The 16,928-nt window shown below is 39.6% G+C and overlaps 1 protein-coding gene across 1 annotated transcript in view; it reads right to left on the reverse strand.

Annotated features, from left to right (window-relative positions):
* Positions 1 to 8,035, reverse strand: part of LOC310949663 (copine-8-like) — a gene marked incomplete at both ends in the record, with an annotated part of 68,854 nt that extends 60,819 nt beyond the window's left edge. The window contains one exon of the mRNA XM_083917166.1: positions 7,953 to 8,035. Within this exon, the coding sequence (XP_083773292.1) occupies positions 7,953 to 8,035 (83 nt within the window). The remainder of the gene's footprint in view (positions 1 to 7,952) is intronic.
* Between the last annotated feature and the right edge of the window lie 8,893 nt (positions 8,036 to 16,928).

A 16,928-nucleotide genomic window follows, 5' to 3' on the forward strand; every position in this document is an offset into this window, starting at 1 on the left:
CGTTTGCAGTAGCATAATAAGAGTCCTTACACATTAACCGAAGCACCAACAACATAGTATGTGAACACGGCGTGTATTAAAAGAGTGTTTTGAAAGACTCACCTACTCTATTCAAGTCGATTATCAAATACAGTCCAAAAGGAAGGAGCCCATTGAACACGTAAACGTAGTGGTTTGTGGCAGACACGGTAATCCCCTGTCTCGATTGGCGTCTCAATATCCAGATTCAAAACAATAAGCCACTGGTTTATCAGAGCGTGGTCATAGTACAGCAATGGCAGCCTATGAAAAACCTCTTTATTTTAAGCTTTAATTTTTGTTTTGGAGCTGGGAAAGATAAAAACCCGAACCATTCTGTCTCCCTTCACTTGAGGTTGCAGGCTATTCGGCTTTACCTGTTCCTGAACTCACTGTGCGTCTTCCGGCAACACATGCCCCCTGACCCCTGCTCCCTGACCCCTGAGATCAGCGTAATGTTTCGGTGCTGCAGGGAAAGCTGATTGGGACATTTTACCAAAATGCCACAAAACACAACGTCTACGTGTTTTGCTGAAATAAATAATCAATGGGCACCTAAAGCTATCAGACCAATGTAGTTCGATAGTAAAAAGGTTTAAAATTTGCCTCCAAAATGCAGTGAAGTAGAAGAAAGTAGCAGAAAATGGAAAACTAAAGTAGAGTACATCAAAATTGTACTTTAGTACAATACTCTCTTTATCTTTTTATCTCATTATTCTTCTTTCTTTGCAAGCACCTTATGTTAATTAACTAACAAGCTAATAATAATTCCCTTTGTCCTCTGTACACTTTTATACAATGATGTTTAATTTATGGTTAGGTTCTACCGCATTGGATTTTACTATTATTTATATTATTTGTTTTGTTTACACTGTATTTTGATTTTTGCTATGTCAAAGCACTTTGATAACTACTGTTTTTAAAGGTGTTATACAAATAAAGTTATTATTAATATTATTATTACTTGAGTAAATGTACTTAGTTACTGTACTTAGTTACGTTCTACCTGCTGATCAAAATTTTACATTATAAAAGAAACTGCAACCACTGTAAAGCCACATTTTCTAACCATATACACTAATCTACAGATAACATAGTTACATACTGTATATTAGCTGAACAAATATTAATTCATATAATAATAACATATTTATATAAGATCATTTAAATGCTGTAAATTATACTGATTGAATATACAGCCTGCTCAGATCAAAACGGCATATACTTTATTGTGCTCAGTACGGAAAGGCATCAAACACAACTAATCAACAGAATGTCTTCAAATCTGCCCGCATCAATCACAGAGATGGAGGAAAGTGGCTATGCCAAAGATGAAAGCAGAGGAACAGAGGGGGCAGGGGGTGAGCTGGTTAGTAATGTGATGGAGCCACAGTCGGCTCTCTGAGGTAACCAGGTGAAGCTGCGGTGTCTGGCTGGGGCCTTAATTAGGCCAAATTACTCCTTCAAAAAGTCATTATTGCAGCGGCTCAGCATGACCCCCACTGGGTCTCCTGCGGTTTGGTCCTGCCATATGAGAGCGCCTTGATCTGTTGGTTTCTATACTATTTGGTCTGTTCCACCTAAAAGGGGGAAGAATGTGTTAAACTGAAAACCGATGGCCTACGCTTCAGGGAGCAAAGCCACAAGGTGAAGCAACACTGAGAAAGAGAGATGGAGGGGAGACAGAGGGTCTCGTTAGTCTGTTTCCAGTTTACTTAGTTTCAATAAAGTTGGGTTTGAATTCAAAGTTGTACTTAGTTTTAGTTGGTAGATGACAGATCTACCTGGTCATTAATAAGACCCAACAAAATTAAGTGGACATTTATTAAACAATAGGTGAAAAAAGAAAGATTACGAACAATAAATCAATAAGAAAAAGTGATAAATTACATAAAAAGCTGTACCTAGAGATATTTTTACACCCAATTATAACAGTGCACACAGCAACTGAGTGCGTCCCTGCTCTTAGTCTACAGTGATCTTTAATCATGTTGGTCCTTTGTTTATTTGACTTTGACTCAACAATAAACTTAAAGCAGCAGACTAAGAACCCAATGGCAAAAAGTTTAAGAAAACTAAAGACACTTCCCTATGCAAAATCCATTAACCCTTGGGTATGTCTCTATTGGTGCAAAGCTTGATGTAATTTATGTCATTTCTACTTAATATTACAAATGCAGAAAGTACCAATATTGAGCTGATATGGTGACATACATTAAATCAAATAACAAAGTAAGTTAATTCTGTATTTTATTACTTACATGAATCTTCCAGGTTCTTTGGGTTAGAGTCAGAGTCAATGTGTCTAATTCCAACTTGTTACTAGCTGGATTGTGCATTGACTAATAATAAACTTTATTTTGTGATACAGACCTCCTATGATATATTTTCCTCCTGCTACAGCGCCTATCGACAGCTACCACTCAGATCGTAGACACAATCTACTTCCCCTGAACTACAATTCCCATAATTTGGGGGCTTTGGGGAATAACAGGAAATATGATGTTCTAAATACATTAATCAAAATAATCTTTAGTTGCAGCCCTACTTTAAGTATTTCCTTTAAGCAATGGAAGTTACTTAAATGTGTCGTTATCTTGTTCGGTAAACCAGCTTAGTATTGCAGCCATGTTTATGTACAGTAGTAAATCATAAGATACATGCACGAAGAATTCCTTCTCTCTCACAAAGTCTTTCTGTCTCTTTCTTCACCTTCCTCGCAGAAATTGCAACATCGGCTGTGACACATCGACCTGCCTCCCAGCAGGTCAGCGTCCGGCTTCAATACAGCCACATCACAACACGTCAATTCTTCAACGTTATACACTTTCTACCTTTTGTGCCCAAAGGTCACAGCCATCTCTAGACGATTCAGATCAGGTGACAGTCACACTCCCGTGAACCACGACAAACATTCTCAGAGGACCGATGGTATGCAGCTTTGAACGCCCGTTGCCAGGCTTCGCTGTTTCAGGCTTCTGTGCACAAAATTAAATGCCATGTGTGTGTGTGACATCAAGGACTTGTGATCAGGAGTGTTGTCACTTGGGGTTGCAAAGGGTCAGAAGATTTCTTGAAAATTGCCAAGGTGAGTTACGTGTGGCAATTTGGATTTTTTGCACAATTTCGATATGAAAATCTTACCTTTTAATAGTGAATTTGTTTGGGAGGGGGGACGCAAATAAAAAAGCAATACTAGTTCTTGCATGTTTTGGTTAAAAGTGTGTCCATTTAATTGAATTGCAACCATGCACGCCAGCAGCGCTATCTTCCATCACATGCTCAGATCATCTGCCAGCATTTCATTAAATAGGAATCCTGTAAAATTACAACCATCTGCATGCATGGTGGATTCTCCCATCAAATGTGCAGCCAGCACTTCTGCACAGACTGAGCCAAAGTACTGCATGCTTTCATGCATGTTTTGAATATATTACTAGAGTTTATGTTTTTTGTTGGGTATTACATTACAGTTAACAGGCAGATAGTGCAAAGAAAAGTGCACAGTTCATAACTTGTAGCTAGCTAGCTAGTTTGGCTGATTGATGTTTGCATGTGAGCTACAGTTTTATTCAGGAGTTTTAATTAATATTTTCACTTTATTCTGTATGGTAAAACATCTATTTTATAAATGAGTTGTTCACTTTAAAACCTAAGTTTGCACACAGTTCACGTTAATGGATTCATTTGGCAAATTTAATAACTATGTCTGCTTGTGATATAGTAAAGATCTGATTCTATCTTCATATGACATGGTAAATACAGCCTGAGCAAATAACTCCTTTAATTCCAGTTTATTGCTTTTATTTCCAAATGAATGTTTCCACCTTGAATATTCCTAGAATTCTGCAACCCTAATAGGCAGCCAAACGGAGATGTTGTAGCAGACTGGGGGATTTGCTTCTCACTGATGCACAATATTGGACTTGAGTTAATCAATCTGTCAGTTCTTCTGCTTGACTACACACATGATGAGTGCGGCCACAGTCTGGATTTATTGAGTGAAGCAGGGCTTTCACTGAAGGATCTATCTAGACTGAATGCTTCAGTAGCTTTGACGACGCGCAGAGACACCAAAGTGGGATAATCACACCACCCACCAGCTCAGGGCTGGTAAATTTTGTGTTGGAGAGGATTCTGAGGGGGGCGACTCTGTCATCGGCTTGGCAGCTAAAAATCAGTGATCAATAGATGGTGTCTGTTTAAAAATAATCAAACTAAATGGTTAAGCAATGGATGTGTCTATCAAATAGAGAAAATATACTGGCTACCTCATCTTGTGGATGAAAACATGACAGCACTGGTATGCCATGTGTGGGACTTTATCAAAGTTGTGTAAATTAGAGCCACAATTAGTCGTTCAACAGAAAATGAATCATCAGCTATTGAGATCATCAATTCAGTCATTTTTTCAGGCAGAAATGGAAACCGTTTTGTAGTGTCCCCTAGAATGTGATGAGTTGATGCCTTTATTAGTCTTTTATCATAGTTGTTTAAATATAGTTGCATTTTGGACAGTTGGTCGGATAAATCAAGACATCTGAAGACATAACCTTGGGCACTAGGGTATCATGATGGCCATTTTTCTGAGTTCTGATGTTTTACAGACCAAACAATTAATCAATGAATCAAGAAAAAAAAATCAGATCAATCAACGACTAAAATAATCATTAGTTGCCGCCCTGTTCAATTCACCGGGCCGATCAGCACGGTTTCCCTCTCTGGTTGAGAGTTTTAAGTCTGTTGTCATGTTGTACACGGTGGAGTACACTTCTACATCACAGCTGGGGCAGCGCAAGATTTTTTGCTTCAAGATTTTTGCAATCATTAAGTGTTGCTCTTCCATAATGTTGGGGTATGTGGCACACAGAGACAGATTACAAAGAGGAATGGTATAAATCAATACAGTGGAGACCAAGGTATCCTGTCTTTTACTATCTAGTTATGGGTCATGCTCTAAAAAATCTGAATCCTACATTTTCCTATAATACTAATGGATAGTTACTTTCATTAGACCCTCATTGTTTGGTAAACACTCCTCCCTTTTACACTCCACACCTTCAGTTTGTAACACAGGCTTTCTGTAATAAATGAGTACCCTCTAAAACAATATTTTCTCAATATATTGTCTCATCCACAGAGGTGTTGAGATATCTGTCATTGAGGTATCTGCTGCCAACTCAACACAATGGAGGATCGTGGGATTTTGTCGCACGCTGCTCACAGCAGTTCACACTGACTTTAAACTTGTCAGCCTAGAAATAATGCCCTGGTTACTCCACAGACCTCCATGCGAACACCAAGATCTACATTGTTTGCCGGTCACGGCCCGTTTAGGGGAGGTGGGCTTTTGTAAAGCACGTTTGTACATGTACGAGCACGAGCGTGTGCACGTGTACGAGCACAAGCATGAGGCCTAAGGTGGTTCTGACATCATTTCATGTGTGCCTGTTCGGACATAGAAAAAAGAAGGACGGACCATGCGCGGACATTTAAAACAATGGCAGCAAAAGGTTCACGTTGGTGTGATGCGGAGGTGGAGTGTTTACTGCAGATTTGGTCGGATGAAAATATTCAAAAACAGTTGGACAATCCATTATGTGGCCAAAAGACCGCACGGTTTTGTAAACAAAGCAACGCATCAATGCTTGTGACGTGTTACAGCGTGATGACGTACAGGCAGGCAAGAAGCATTCGCACCGAGGCCCAGGTAGTGTGGGTACAAACGGGCCTGGACCGCGGGGGGAGAGGGAGGGTGAGACAAGTACCCTAAAGCACGGGGCATGGTATGGATGGACAGTGTGAGTGCACCCTATAAGAATTATCCTGTAGCCAGAGTAATGGAGACATAGATTTGTGTGACACTTTAATGTCTAGTTCACACTATGTCTTAAGCCCTGATTTCCCACTCACTGAGTTTCTGGAGCTCCCAGACAAAAGCCCCAGATCGAAGCTAAACTGCTGTTGGCTCAGTGCATGCTAAATCAGCGCTCAAGTGCTATGTGTGAACCGTTCAAAGACGCAAGCTTAGAGGCTCGCCAATATATCGCACAAGACATGGGGTGAGGGGAAACCTGGGTGAGGGGTCACCCACAGACCAAAGTTGTTGTTGCACCTACAGGAAAATGGCGAACCATGGATGTGTAAGTGGGAACAGGCTATTTTGTGTGGCAACATAAATAAGCATGACTTCATGGAAAGTTCCAGCTTGAACAAAAACCCTGCCTTGCGCATGTCCTTTCCAATGTCATTTCTGAAACAACTTATCATTTGATGGTCCTCTGACTGAAAACTCCTTTACAACATTAAAGAAATGCTGCTGCCCTTTGTGACTGCAATGCTCATCCACCCATTTTTTATCAGTCTTATGCATTATGTTTGTACAAGAACAGAATAAGTAAGTAAGCAGACAACTCTTTTCTTTCATAATGCCATCATTTCAAAACAACAATTATTTTGTCTGGATGGTGGGTTCTTCATTTAGGAAGAAAAGAGTTCCAGGGCTCTGATCTCAAAATCGTTCAGGTCATTACCAGGCTGACTTCTTCTGTTGAGTTATTATCAGGCTTTTATCTGAGACCGACAGAAAACAACAACTGCAGCACAGTCTCCTGCAGCAGCTGGCTGATTTAAGGTCAGTGGAAACACAATTCAGTCCAAAGTCTTTGTTCTTGTGCTCATTATATCTCAAAACAGGTTTACAAGACTTTGTTTTTTAGTAAAAACTCAAACTTAATCCTCCATGTTAATACACAACTGCACCTGAATACTTCAACAACATTTATATTATTCATATGATGATATACCATCTTATGTTTTGATCGATATATTACTGAAGATAGTGCTGGTGCTTTGACAGATGATCAATAAGTCGATTAATCATTTAGCTGACAGAAAATGAAGAAGCAACTATGAGGATAATCAGCTTAGATTGACAGATAGACATATGGATAGAATTATTATCGTCGCCATTACTGCTTAATCTGATTATGTTTGCGTTTAATTGATGAGTAAGTCTATAAAATTAAATGAAAACAGGAAAAGGTATTTGTCTAAGGTGACATCTATATATATTCTGTTTGGTTTGTTCAACCGCCCTCTCATTTGAGAAGCCGCAACCAAAGATTATTAGTGTTTTTGATTGAAAATTAATCAATTACAAAAAACAGCCATTAATTCATTTTCTATGGATCTACCAAAGTGTCTCACCTCTGAGATAGATAGATAGATAGATAGATAGATAGATAGATAGAAGTATAACATATATTAACTATAATACATGAACTTTGATCAGGGGTGACCACGGAGTCTTGACAGTGGCATCCAGAAACGACTCCCTCCGTCCCTCCACACCCTATTTACAGTACACCCTCTACTCTACTAGTATTTCTAGAGTAAGACAGGAGCAGAGAGGATGGTGCTTATAGTAAAACTGCCACAATCCCGACCAAACACACTGTCCATGTATGCTCCATTCAGTCTGCATGCACAAAATCCATAAACAACATGGCATGTGTTGTTTTTTGGTGGAATATTAAAATTACCGAGCACTGAAAAGTGTCTATTTGCTGTTTAATGCAAAAACACCTCACATATGTGCATGTGGCATCTGTATCAGAACAGCAGCTACGGTACAGTAAAGACAATTCGGTTGTATTGCCCTTCAAATTCCTCTATTTAAGCAACCATCTATTATCAACCAACTTCCACTACTATATACAAAGAGAAACCTGCCCCTTAAAGAAGATGCTTATCGGGCTAAAATCAGAGAAAACGACCGTTCCTGGTGCGTTTACGCTCCACTACCATCCTCCGACAGTTACTTTCCTTACAAGTGTCCAAACTGTTTAACAATTTCACACATTTAAACATGTCCTTTTGTGTATGTAACAGCAGCAGGATGTGTAAGGACACCAGCAGGAGTTTGTACTCACCTACAAGACACCGTCAGTTCAACTTTGGTGGCAGGTATCGCAGCGGTGAAGGGGTCCGCGTCCCCAATACACGCCATATTCATCAAGCTGCAGCCGCGTCGGTCGATCACAAACCTCCCCGTATCCAGCGCCTTAGCGGCGGCATGAGAGGAACCGAGAGGAGAGGGGGGTGGAAAGAAAAAGCCTCGCAACGAGAAGAGAAGACGGTTGTTTATGGAAGCGCGAAGCACCCGAGAGAGAGGGAGGGAGAGACGCCGACGTGAAGCTGCAGCGCACCGGAGTCGGGTCTCTGTGCGCCTCGGTGCTCCACTGGAGGAGAGAGGAGCAGTGTGAAGGGGAGGGAGGATGGACGGACACACACACACACACACACACACACACACACACACACACACACACACACACACACACACACACACACACACACACACACACACACACACACACACACACACACACAACACAAAGAGAGAGAGAGAGAGGCTACACACTGTACATCCTCATTCGTAAGGATTTAATAGCCTGACAAAGATGAAGGATAATTCCTCCTTTCTCTTCAGAGTTCAGACAATTACGATCAGGGTCAGGTTTAGTTCAGATCCAGGGTTTTTCGGTGTTGGGGATTAAAGTATTTTATTCGGGTTAATGGTCAAGTGCAGTTTAGTTTAGGGTCGGGCTGTAGAATAAAAGGTTAAAATCAACTTTAAAAAGCAGGAAAGTCAACTAAACATAGGTCAGACATGCGCGAAATACTATATCCATAAAATGATGTAACTTAACAAACTACCCTCATTTTATATTTTAAAATATTCTAAATTTTAAATCATATTTGACCACAATATGGGAAACTTAAAATTCAAAAATAATACATTGGCAAAAACTGTTAGATAATTTAACGTTATGCATTTCAAATTTACTCCGTTAGTTTACCAGCCCCCTTATGGTTTTGCTATTCTGCATTCCTTTTTCTACGTCTTTGTACTTTTTAATGTATTTAATTATTGTTATTACATATAGAAATACATATTTGGCATTAAATATTTTCAATAAAAAAAAAACAGACACGCTAACGGTTCTTGGTGCACTAGACATACGGGTCACGGGGGTAACGTTAGCTAACGTTAGCTAACGTTAACGGTTGGAATTTCTCAACGGTTCGGAAAAAACGTAACGTTACCGTGTTTCCGGCCATATTTTCTGAATCCTCAAATATTCTTCTTACCATCTACATGAAAAACTATATATATTTATATATTTCATCTTCTACATGATAAAAAATAAATGTTTTTAGCGAGTTTCCCAAGTTCTGTTTCCTGCCAAAGTAGCCGTTGGTCGGCCATCTTTGTTTTGATTCAGGAACAGAGGGAAACAGGAAACAGATCAATACAGATACACTGGAGATCAAAATTATAATAAAGTAATAATATTTGATTTTTACTTTAATGCTGTTATTTGTTACTGTTCAGAATTGTATAGAATATCCGCTGTGGCTATACCACTGCTGTAATAGCATGTTTTTTTCAAAATAACCAAGGCACTTCAACAAAAACCTTTATTTTGTGTGAGCAAAATTAGAGAACAGTAACCATTGTGTCAGAAGAGAAGATTTAAACAATGTTTTGTTATGGCTATAGGATTAAAAAATGAATATGAAGTGTAGAGACCCTTGCTTTGAATGACTTCAGCACATCTGCACCAACAGTACATCACTAGTTTCTCACACTGCTCGGGTTTGATTGGCGTCAACCCTTTGTTCCCCGGGTCCTATGTTCCACGGTCGCAACATAGGACGCCTTCGCTGATGTAATTCAGCATTTTGTTCGGGTTAGGAGTTACGGTTAGGGTCAGGGTTAGGGTCGACAGCCTATTTGCCGTGCAATTTGGCCCTGATTGTTAACTGTAGTGGGTTTCTTAGCCATTACGTTGTTGCCAAGGATTTTCCAGAGATTCTCTATGGGGTTTATTTCTGGACTGGTATAGCCACATGTGTGTTTTAACGTTTATCAGAGGAATGGGCTATTTTTGTCATCCTGAAGGTTAAATATAGTATTTTTGGGGATTATGGAAATACCTTCTGTTATCTGAGGTTTAAATGGCCAATAAACTAGTTGGCACCAGTACTTTTAGCTAAATGCAGATATTGTCATGCTAACATGCTAGTTCACAATGACAGGGCTAACATGCTGGTGTATAGCGGGTATAATATTTAGACTTAGAAGTTTAGCATGCTAACATTAGATACTTTTAGCACTTAAGAAGTAGTACTATACTATAAGTGATTCTTATGGGAACGTTTCTAGTTTTACAGGTATTTGGTCATTACCTAAAGTATTGGACAAATAAAAGATGATGAGAAGTAATGGGATCACTAAAGTTAATACAATTCATCAAGCATGACTATTTGCATTTCACTTCAAATCACATATTTTAACCAGCCGGTGGGGAAGTCAGGGGTTCACCAAAGTCACCTTAGTCCGTGAATATCTGCACAAAATGCCATGGCAATCCATCCAGGAGTCCATGAGATATTTCTGTCTGTACCAAAGCGGTGGACCCACTGACAGACCAACATTTCCAGCACCAACACTTATATTAGGCCTACAAAGTAACTTTCAGAAAAGCTGAGAATACTGTGGAAAGAAAGAAATGTGATATTAAAAGGTAAATATAAGCGTTTCTGAGGGGAAAGACTTTGAAGGGATGGGATTAAAATGAAAGAAAGTACAGACTTATGAAGTTATGTATTCATTATTGTCTTTTGTTTTAGATAAAACATAAAACAGTGACGTTATAGCTTACAGTCCTGAAGAACACTTACTAAGCAGTCTTACTGCCCACCCTGAACAATACAACTTCCTACTTTACTTTTGCCTCTTATGTAAATGAGACTTAGTTACTGTGTCTGTTAATTCACCTGGATGTGAGGGGTGAAGAAGCCACGTGTTACCCAACAAAAAATAGCTATGTTATCTAATTACTTGTTTGCACTAACCTTATGAGCTACTCTAATTAAAGGTTGAGTTACCCATAATATAATTTACCTTACAACCATCCTTTAAGATATTAAAGTAATTGAGATGAAAGACGGGAAAACAGAAAGTTGGCTCCCACTCCATTTAAATATGAGCAAACTCAGTTATCCTTGCGGGCGGGAGAAAATGTAATTATCTTTCTGGAGTATAAATGCAATGTAATACAACATTATGTAACGTTGTTATTTGAATATTTTAAATAATTAATGATGTGCGGTGTCTCAAAATGAGATTGAAAACGTCTATAGCTGACAGGTAATGAGCTCAACACAGAGCAAAAGTAATGGCTGCACATGGATTTTTAACTTTTCTTTGTACCTGCAACACAGTTTCTTCTCCACCCACATGAAGCGAGCTGCTTCCTTTAACTGCCAGGTAGAAAAAGGTGTGTCACATGAGTTGAGGACATTGTCAGAGCTACACAAGAGATACCACCTGAGGAGCAAAACCAACTCAATTAACCAGCTCGGCATGAAACCGAGAGCTAAAAATGGGATTATGTGTGTCAGCTCCAATTAGTTTGATGAAGTAGACAGAAAGTTCATTCTGGAGGTCAAACACCTGTTGGATTTGTCAAATCAAGAGCCATGTGTATTCTGGATTTTGTTTTCAATGCATAAACCAACCCTCTGAATAATCAAAATGTAGCGTTTCAGCATCCTGTTGTTGTCCTTACACCAATATAATAAAAGCACCTAAAGAAAAGGCTGTAAATAAAGTGATTAAGTCTTTTTCTTCTTCTTAATTTTAATCTCCTCCTAATCCTCCTGCGAGCCCCAGCTTTTATCTGTGACCTCAGGAGGGTCACGACCCCCGTTTAATGACAGCTGCTGTACAAATTGTTGTGGAAATGGATTCTTCAATAAAGATCAACAAACAGGATCAGCTTTTTCTCCGTGGTTTATTTTGCCAACGAATTTTCCTCTGCAGACAAAAATACGTTCACCCCTGCGTCCTCACTAAACCTAGAGCGAGCCACTCGCGCCCAGTCTTTTAGGGGAAGAGACAGGACGCGATAAGCCTTGGTTGGGTGACGTCTTTAGACCAAACAGAAACACGCTTTAGATGTTACAATTCTGAACCTCTCTCATCACAAGGTCTCTAACGCAGGGTGCAGATGCACAAATATGCCATCATGAGTTAGTTATTTGTATTATCCATTGAGGAGGTGAGACAGAGGAGACACTGAACTGTGTCTGACCTGACAAAACTATGATTATCAATTACAAATATCCAAAATTCCCACAAGACGACATACTGGAGTTTTTCCACATATATTTGAATATTATATTTTCTTATAAATTGTTATACCATTAATCTCTTCCTATAAATATTTATTTTTGGCATTCGGTGGTAAATTAAGGAACATCATCGTCTGATCTAGACTTTACATTTGTAGTAATAATAATTATAACATGTTTTTGGTATTTGTTTTAATGAATCTTGTAATTTTATTAATATAGTGTTAAGCTCAAATTGATACTGTCATTACATCCCTACTTGTCCGGCCTTTTCCAGCCCTAAAACTAAACAAAATAATGTACAAACTTAAGCGTATGTTAAATAAAGTTACATATACTGTATAATGTATAAGATACCACATGGCCAAAAGTATGTGAGCATCCTAATAAAAAGGATCTGGACATTTAAAAATCTGAAACCACGGGCAATAATATGCAACTACCGTGTCAAAGCTATAACATAACTGTTCTATCACGGAGCTGAAACTGTAATCTTTCAGTAAATTGGTATCTCACCCATTTCTGACTCCCATTTTGGATGAAGGAACTGAATGTGGCTTATACAATCTCAGTGTAATCTTCTGGCTAAAATGACGCCTTTACACTACAGCCTCTTCATCTCTACCTGAATTCAGCACCTGGCAATTTTGACAACACAAGATGATCTGACTCCCATTTTCCCCAAAGACATTACTGGAAAAAAAAGGAATAAGAATCGGATAACCTCTATGAATTCATTCAACTTCGAGTGGTGTCGCGGTCCTGGAGGCTGCTGTCGTTTTGGCTACATCTTTTCCCTATTTGAGACTTTAAACACAGAGAAAATCAGCATAAAAAAGACTGTTGGAAGCACCTTGTTTGCAAAAATGAAAATATCTGCTCATTCTGCTTCATGCCAGGAAGACAGAAGACATTTGAAATCCTAATCAAGTGTGAAAACTCTCAGTTTCACACATTTAATGACTGTTTTTGCAGTTGTTGACAAGTACACGGTGTTCTTGATTGAGTCTGTTTTAGTCTCGCATTGCCGTACCTATCTCCACCACATTCTGTCAGCGAGACTCAGCGAGTCTGTGGGGATTTTAGGAAACCAAAATGAATAATCATCTGCATATAAACATTTTTTATTTGTGATACTAAAAAAAACAACCACAGCTGTATGGGCTCAATTTGTGTATAAATGGTACAGTAAGGTGCTTTACCTAGGCGAAAAAGATCACAACCAAACAATGAAAACCTGAATAAAATGAATTATGATCAAACCCCAACGACTGTCGTTCAGACTCAATAGAGCACTAACGAAGTCGAAACCAACTGCCCACCAACGACTGTCACCCTAACGATGGGCGTGGGCTTTTGGAGCACAAAGGGTTTCAGTGACATCATCGGCCTTGTGAGAGGTTAAATACCTGGATCTCACACCAGATAGTTGGACCAGTCCCAACCTGGTCCTGGTCCAGTCCCAGCTTGGTCAGATGCGTACATGAACTGATGAAGCCTCTTGGATGAGAGGTGAAACGTCTTCCTAGATAAATAACCAAGTCCAGTTGTTTTTTGACTTAAATTGCTTTGAGGATAACGACGACCTGGACGAATGAGAACATTCACAGGCTTAAGATCAAAGATAAAATGAGATTTCAAGCATCACTGAGTCTCAGTGTGGCATCACAGATCCGCTGACATGGCTGTCTTCTCTTGGTTTTTGGGGCGATAACCATAGACATGACATAGGCATGAAAGTCAAATCACTTACTGACATATTGTGTGCGTTGGGAACGACTGCTAACAGGATGCTGCCACGCAACATTTTGTTCATTCATGGGGCTGGAACATGCATGTCAGTGAAACCAATATCCCCCCACAGAAAACACACGGCACGTTATTTTTGCAAAACTAACAGGTGTTTGACCTTCATTTATCAAGGTAAAGGGCCTCACTGTGATTAAAAAAACATGCTGACATTAGCATTAAAGGCACCGAGTACATCCTTACACAGCTGATAGACACTTAGTCTTGTTTCAATCAGTTTTATTCTGCTGCAGTAGGAGCTTCATACAGCAGCTGAGGGAGTGATCCGAATAAAGTGGTGAGGTGGTCATTTACAGGGGGCTTTGTCCATCTCCTTGGTGTAGCTGCTTGTCGAACGGGCTTTAATATTAGGGAGCTATTTTATCAACTTTTAATTGGGGAACTGCTTGTATCAATCAATCAATCAATCAATCCTTTATTTGTTAGGGACAGTGCACATTAATGGACAACGATAACATATCACTGTAAAAGTGCCGGATTATAGCAAAGATGCTAATTTGCATCCGTAGTCCCTGATAAAATAAATAGATAAAATACAAATACTACTAAATAAATAAATAAAATACAAATAGAAGAGACAAGACACACCGCACAATACATTACATACTCAGGAGGACACCAGACCCACACAGGAAAAAACAATGAAAATGATTACAGTCGAGTCAGTGTTCGCACTTTTGATTTGATTTAAGTAACTTTTTGAGTTGACCTTTAAAAGAGGAATATGTAGGGCATTCCCTTATTGTGGAGGGAAGACTATTCCAGATCTCCCCCCCTACAACAGACAACACATTCTTCCCAAATGCGGTGCGCATGTGGGGATCTCACATTGTCCTCTAACACAAGCCCTGGTGCTCAGACCTTCCAGAGTCCCAGGGCTTGTGTTTGAGGAGACTGTGAGAGGCCAGGATAAATGTTTATTTGTCCCTAACTTTTGTCATTAAGTCTTTGGAGATCCATATTGGCCATAAAGTCATTAATACTTTCAGGATTGCACTTTTGACTTAAATCAAAATGCTTCCATGACTTGAATCTGGATTAAATCCCTTAAATTGCAAAATAGTTTTTGCTGTAAGCTGCCACTGTATCTGGACGGACAGAGTTGTGTTATAATTACGCCTCAGTGCCACAAATAGATTTGAAATTATCAGCGTGACGCTGCTCTGAGGAATTCTAATGACTCTCTCCTCAATCTCCCCTTCTCTTAATTTGCCAGAAAGAAACATCGATGCGATAGAGTTGGCAGATCCATTATTACGAGCTCATGCTGTACATCTGTTCGAACACTGAACTTCATTTTAAACTCAAACCTTCCAAAGATATTAAATATGTCGAGCTAACACTTTAGATTTGGATTCGATGTTATGGTGTCAAAGTCAAGTATCGCACAGTTAATATTAGGTCTGCAACCATCATGTATTCTCCTTATCAAGCAATCTGCTGATACATTTTCTCAATGAATAGATGTTTGTTCTCTAAAACGTCAAAAATCACTGGAGCCCAAGGTGACATCATAAAATCTCTTGTTTTGTCCAACCAATAGCCCGAAACCCAAAGATGTTCAACTTACTGCAATGTAAAACAGAAACAGTTATGCTTGAAAAAGGACTTAAATGAGGACTGATCCATCACATATGTTTCCTTCCAATTTGAGGGTACAGGGGTTACAGGATTATTATTCCTTCACAAGTTTGCATATTTACTCTTGCAACTGGTAACACACCAGAAAGACATGATTAGAATGGCTTTCAGACCCAAAACAATAGTAATGGTATGATAATTTTAATCAGCTATGAGTGCTGATTAAAGGGCACAATCGTGTCAAATGAAAGTTCAGATTGAAAGGAACCCACCCTCAGTAAAAAATCACCTGGTGTGATTTAACATTGTTCTAGTTTGTGCTGAGGCAGGTCGAAATCTCTCTCTGGAGGGGCGGAGATCTGCTCACTGCCCGGGTAAAAAATGTGCACATCTCTGCATCTTGACAAAACAGCTGCTTGTGCTGTTTTTAAATGAGGATTAATAGACTTGCATCAAAGAAAGAGATTACTGACCAATGAACACATCAGCAGGAGTAGCACCGGTGGTGACAGGCTTTGTTAAACCAGAGTTAAGACTGTGCTTACGGGAAGTGATTCAAAGGTGCTCTACTCAAAATACTGGGAAAAAAGGTGGGTAGCATTGCCTCCACACAGCTCTCATCCCCAATACATCAAATATTTATGTTTTTTTCACGGCCACATGCACTAACATGCACACTTGGCTGACCCATCTATCACAAAAACAACAGGGAAACTCAGATTACAACACACACACAGAAGGAGAGTGACTTCATTCTCTGCTCAGGACGCTGGAGCAGGGTTTAGCTTAAAGTCAGAGTGCATTGGTATCATGATGGATCCATTGGTCACGCTAACATGTTGGGGCAAAAACAGGCAGTTCGTTCTAATGCAGTACACATGTGTTATTTTGGCCTAATATTTCTGCATACTGGGGCCCATAAGCAGTCTTGAATTGTGTAAATTGTCTCGGATTGTAAAGCTGAGACTCGTGTGGAGTCAAAGAGCCCAGTTGTGTTCACGGGCGATGATATCAGTCCTCACAGGAGCCGTTTTATCGTAGTAAGACTTTAGCTCACTGTGTAAAATGAGCTGTTGTGACCTCTAGGATAATCACAGCCTCGTGAAACTTTACAAGCACAAACTGTAAACCCATTCAACAAACATCTGCCGTCTAGATTTACAACTGAGCTCACTACAGACGCTGAAAGACAAATAGTCTGTAGCCAACCAGCGGCCCATTAAGAGGATAATGTCGGTCCGACGTGCGTTCACACTTACACGCCACCCCTTCATAAGTCAGTGCACCACTTGGGCAACCCCAGTGAAAAAAGT

This window comes from Echiichthys vipera, assembly GCF_963691815.1.
Source record: "Echiichthys vipera genome assembly, chromosome: 7".
Lineage (NCBI taxonomy): Eukaryota > Metazoa > Chordata > Actinopteri > Perciformes > Trachinidae > Echiichthys > Echiichthys vipera.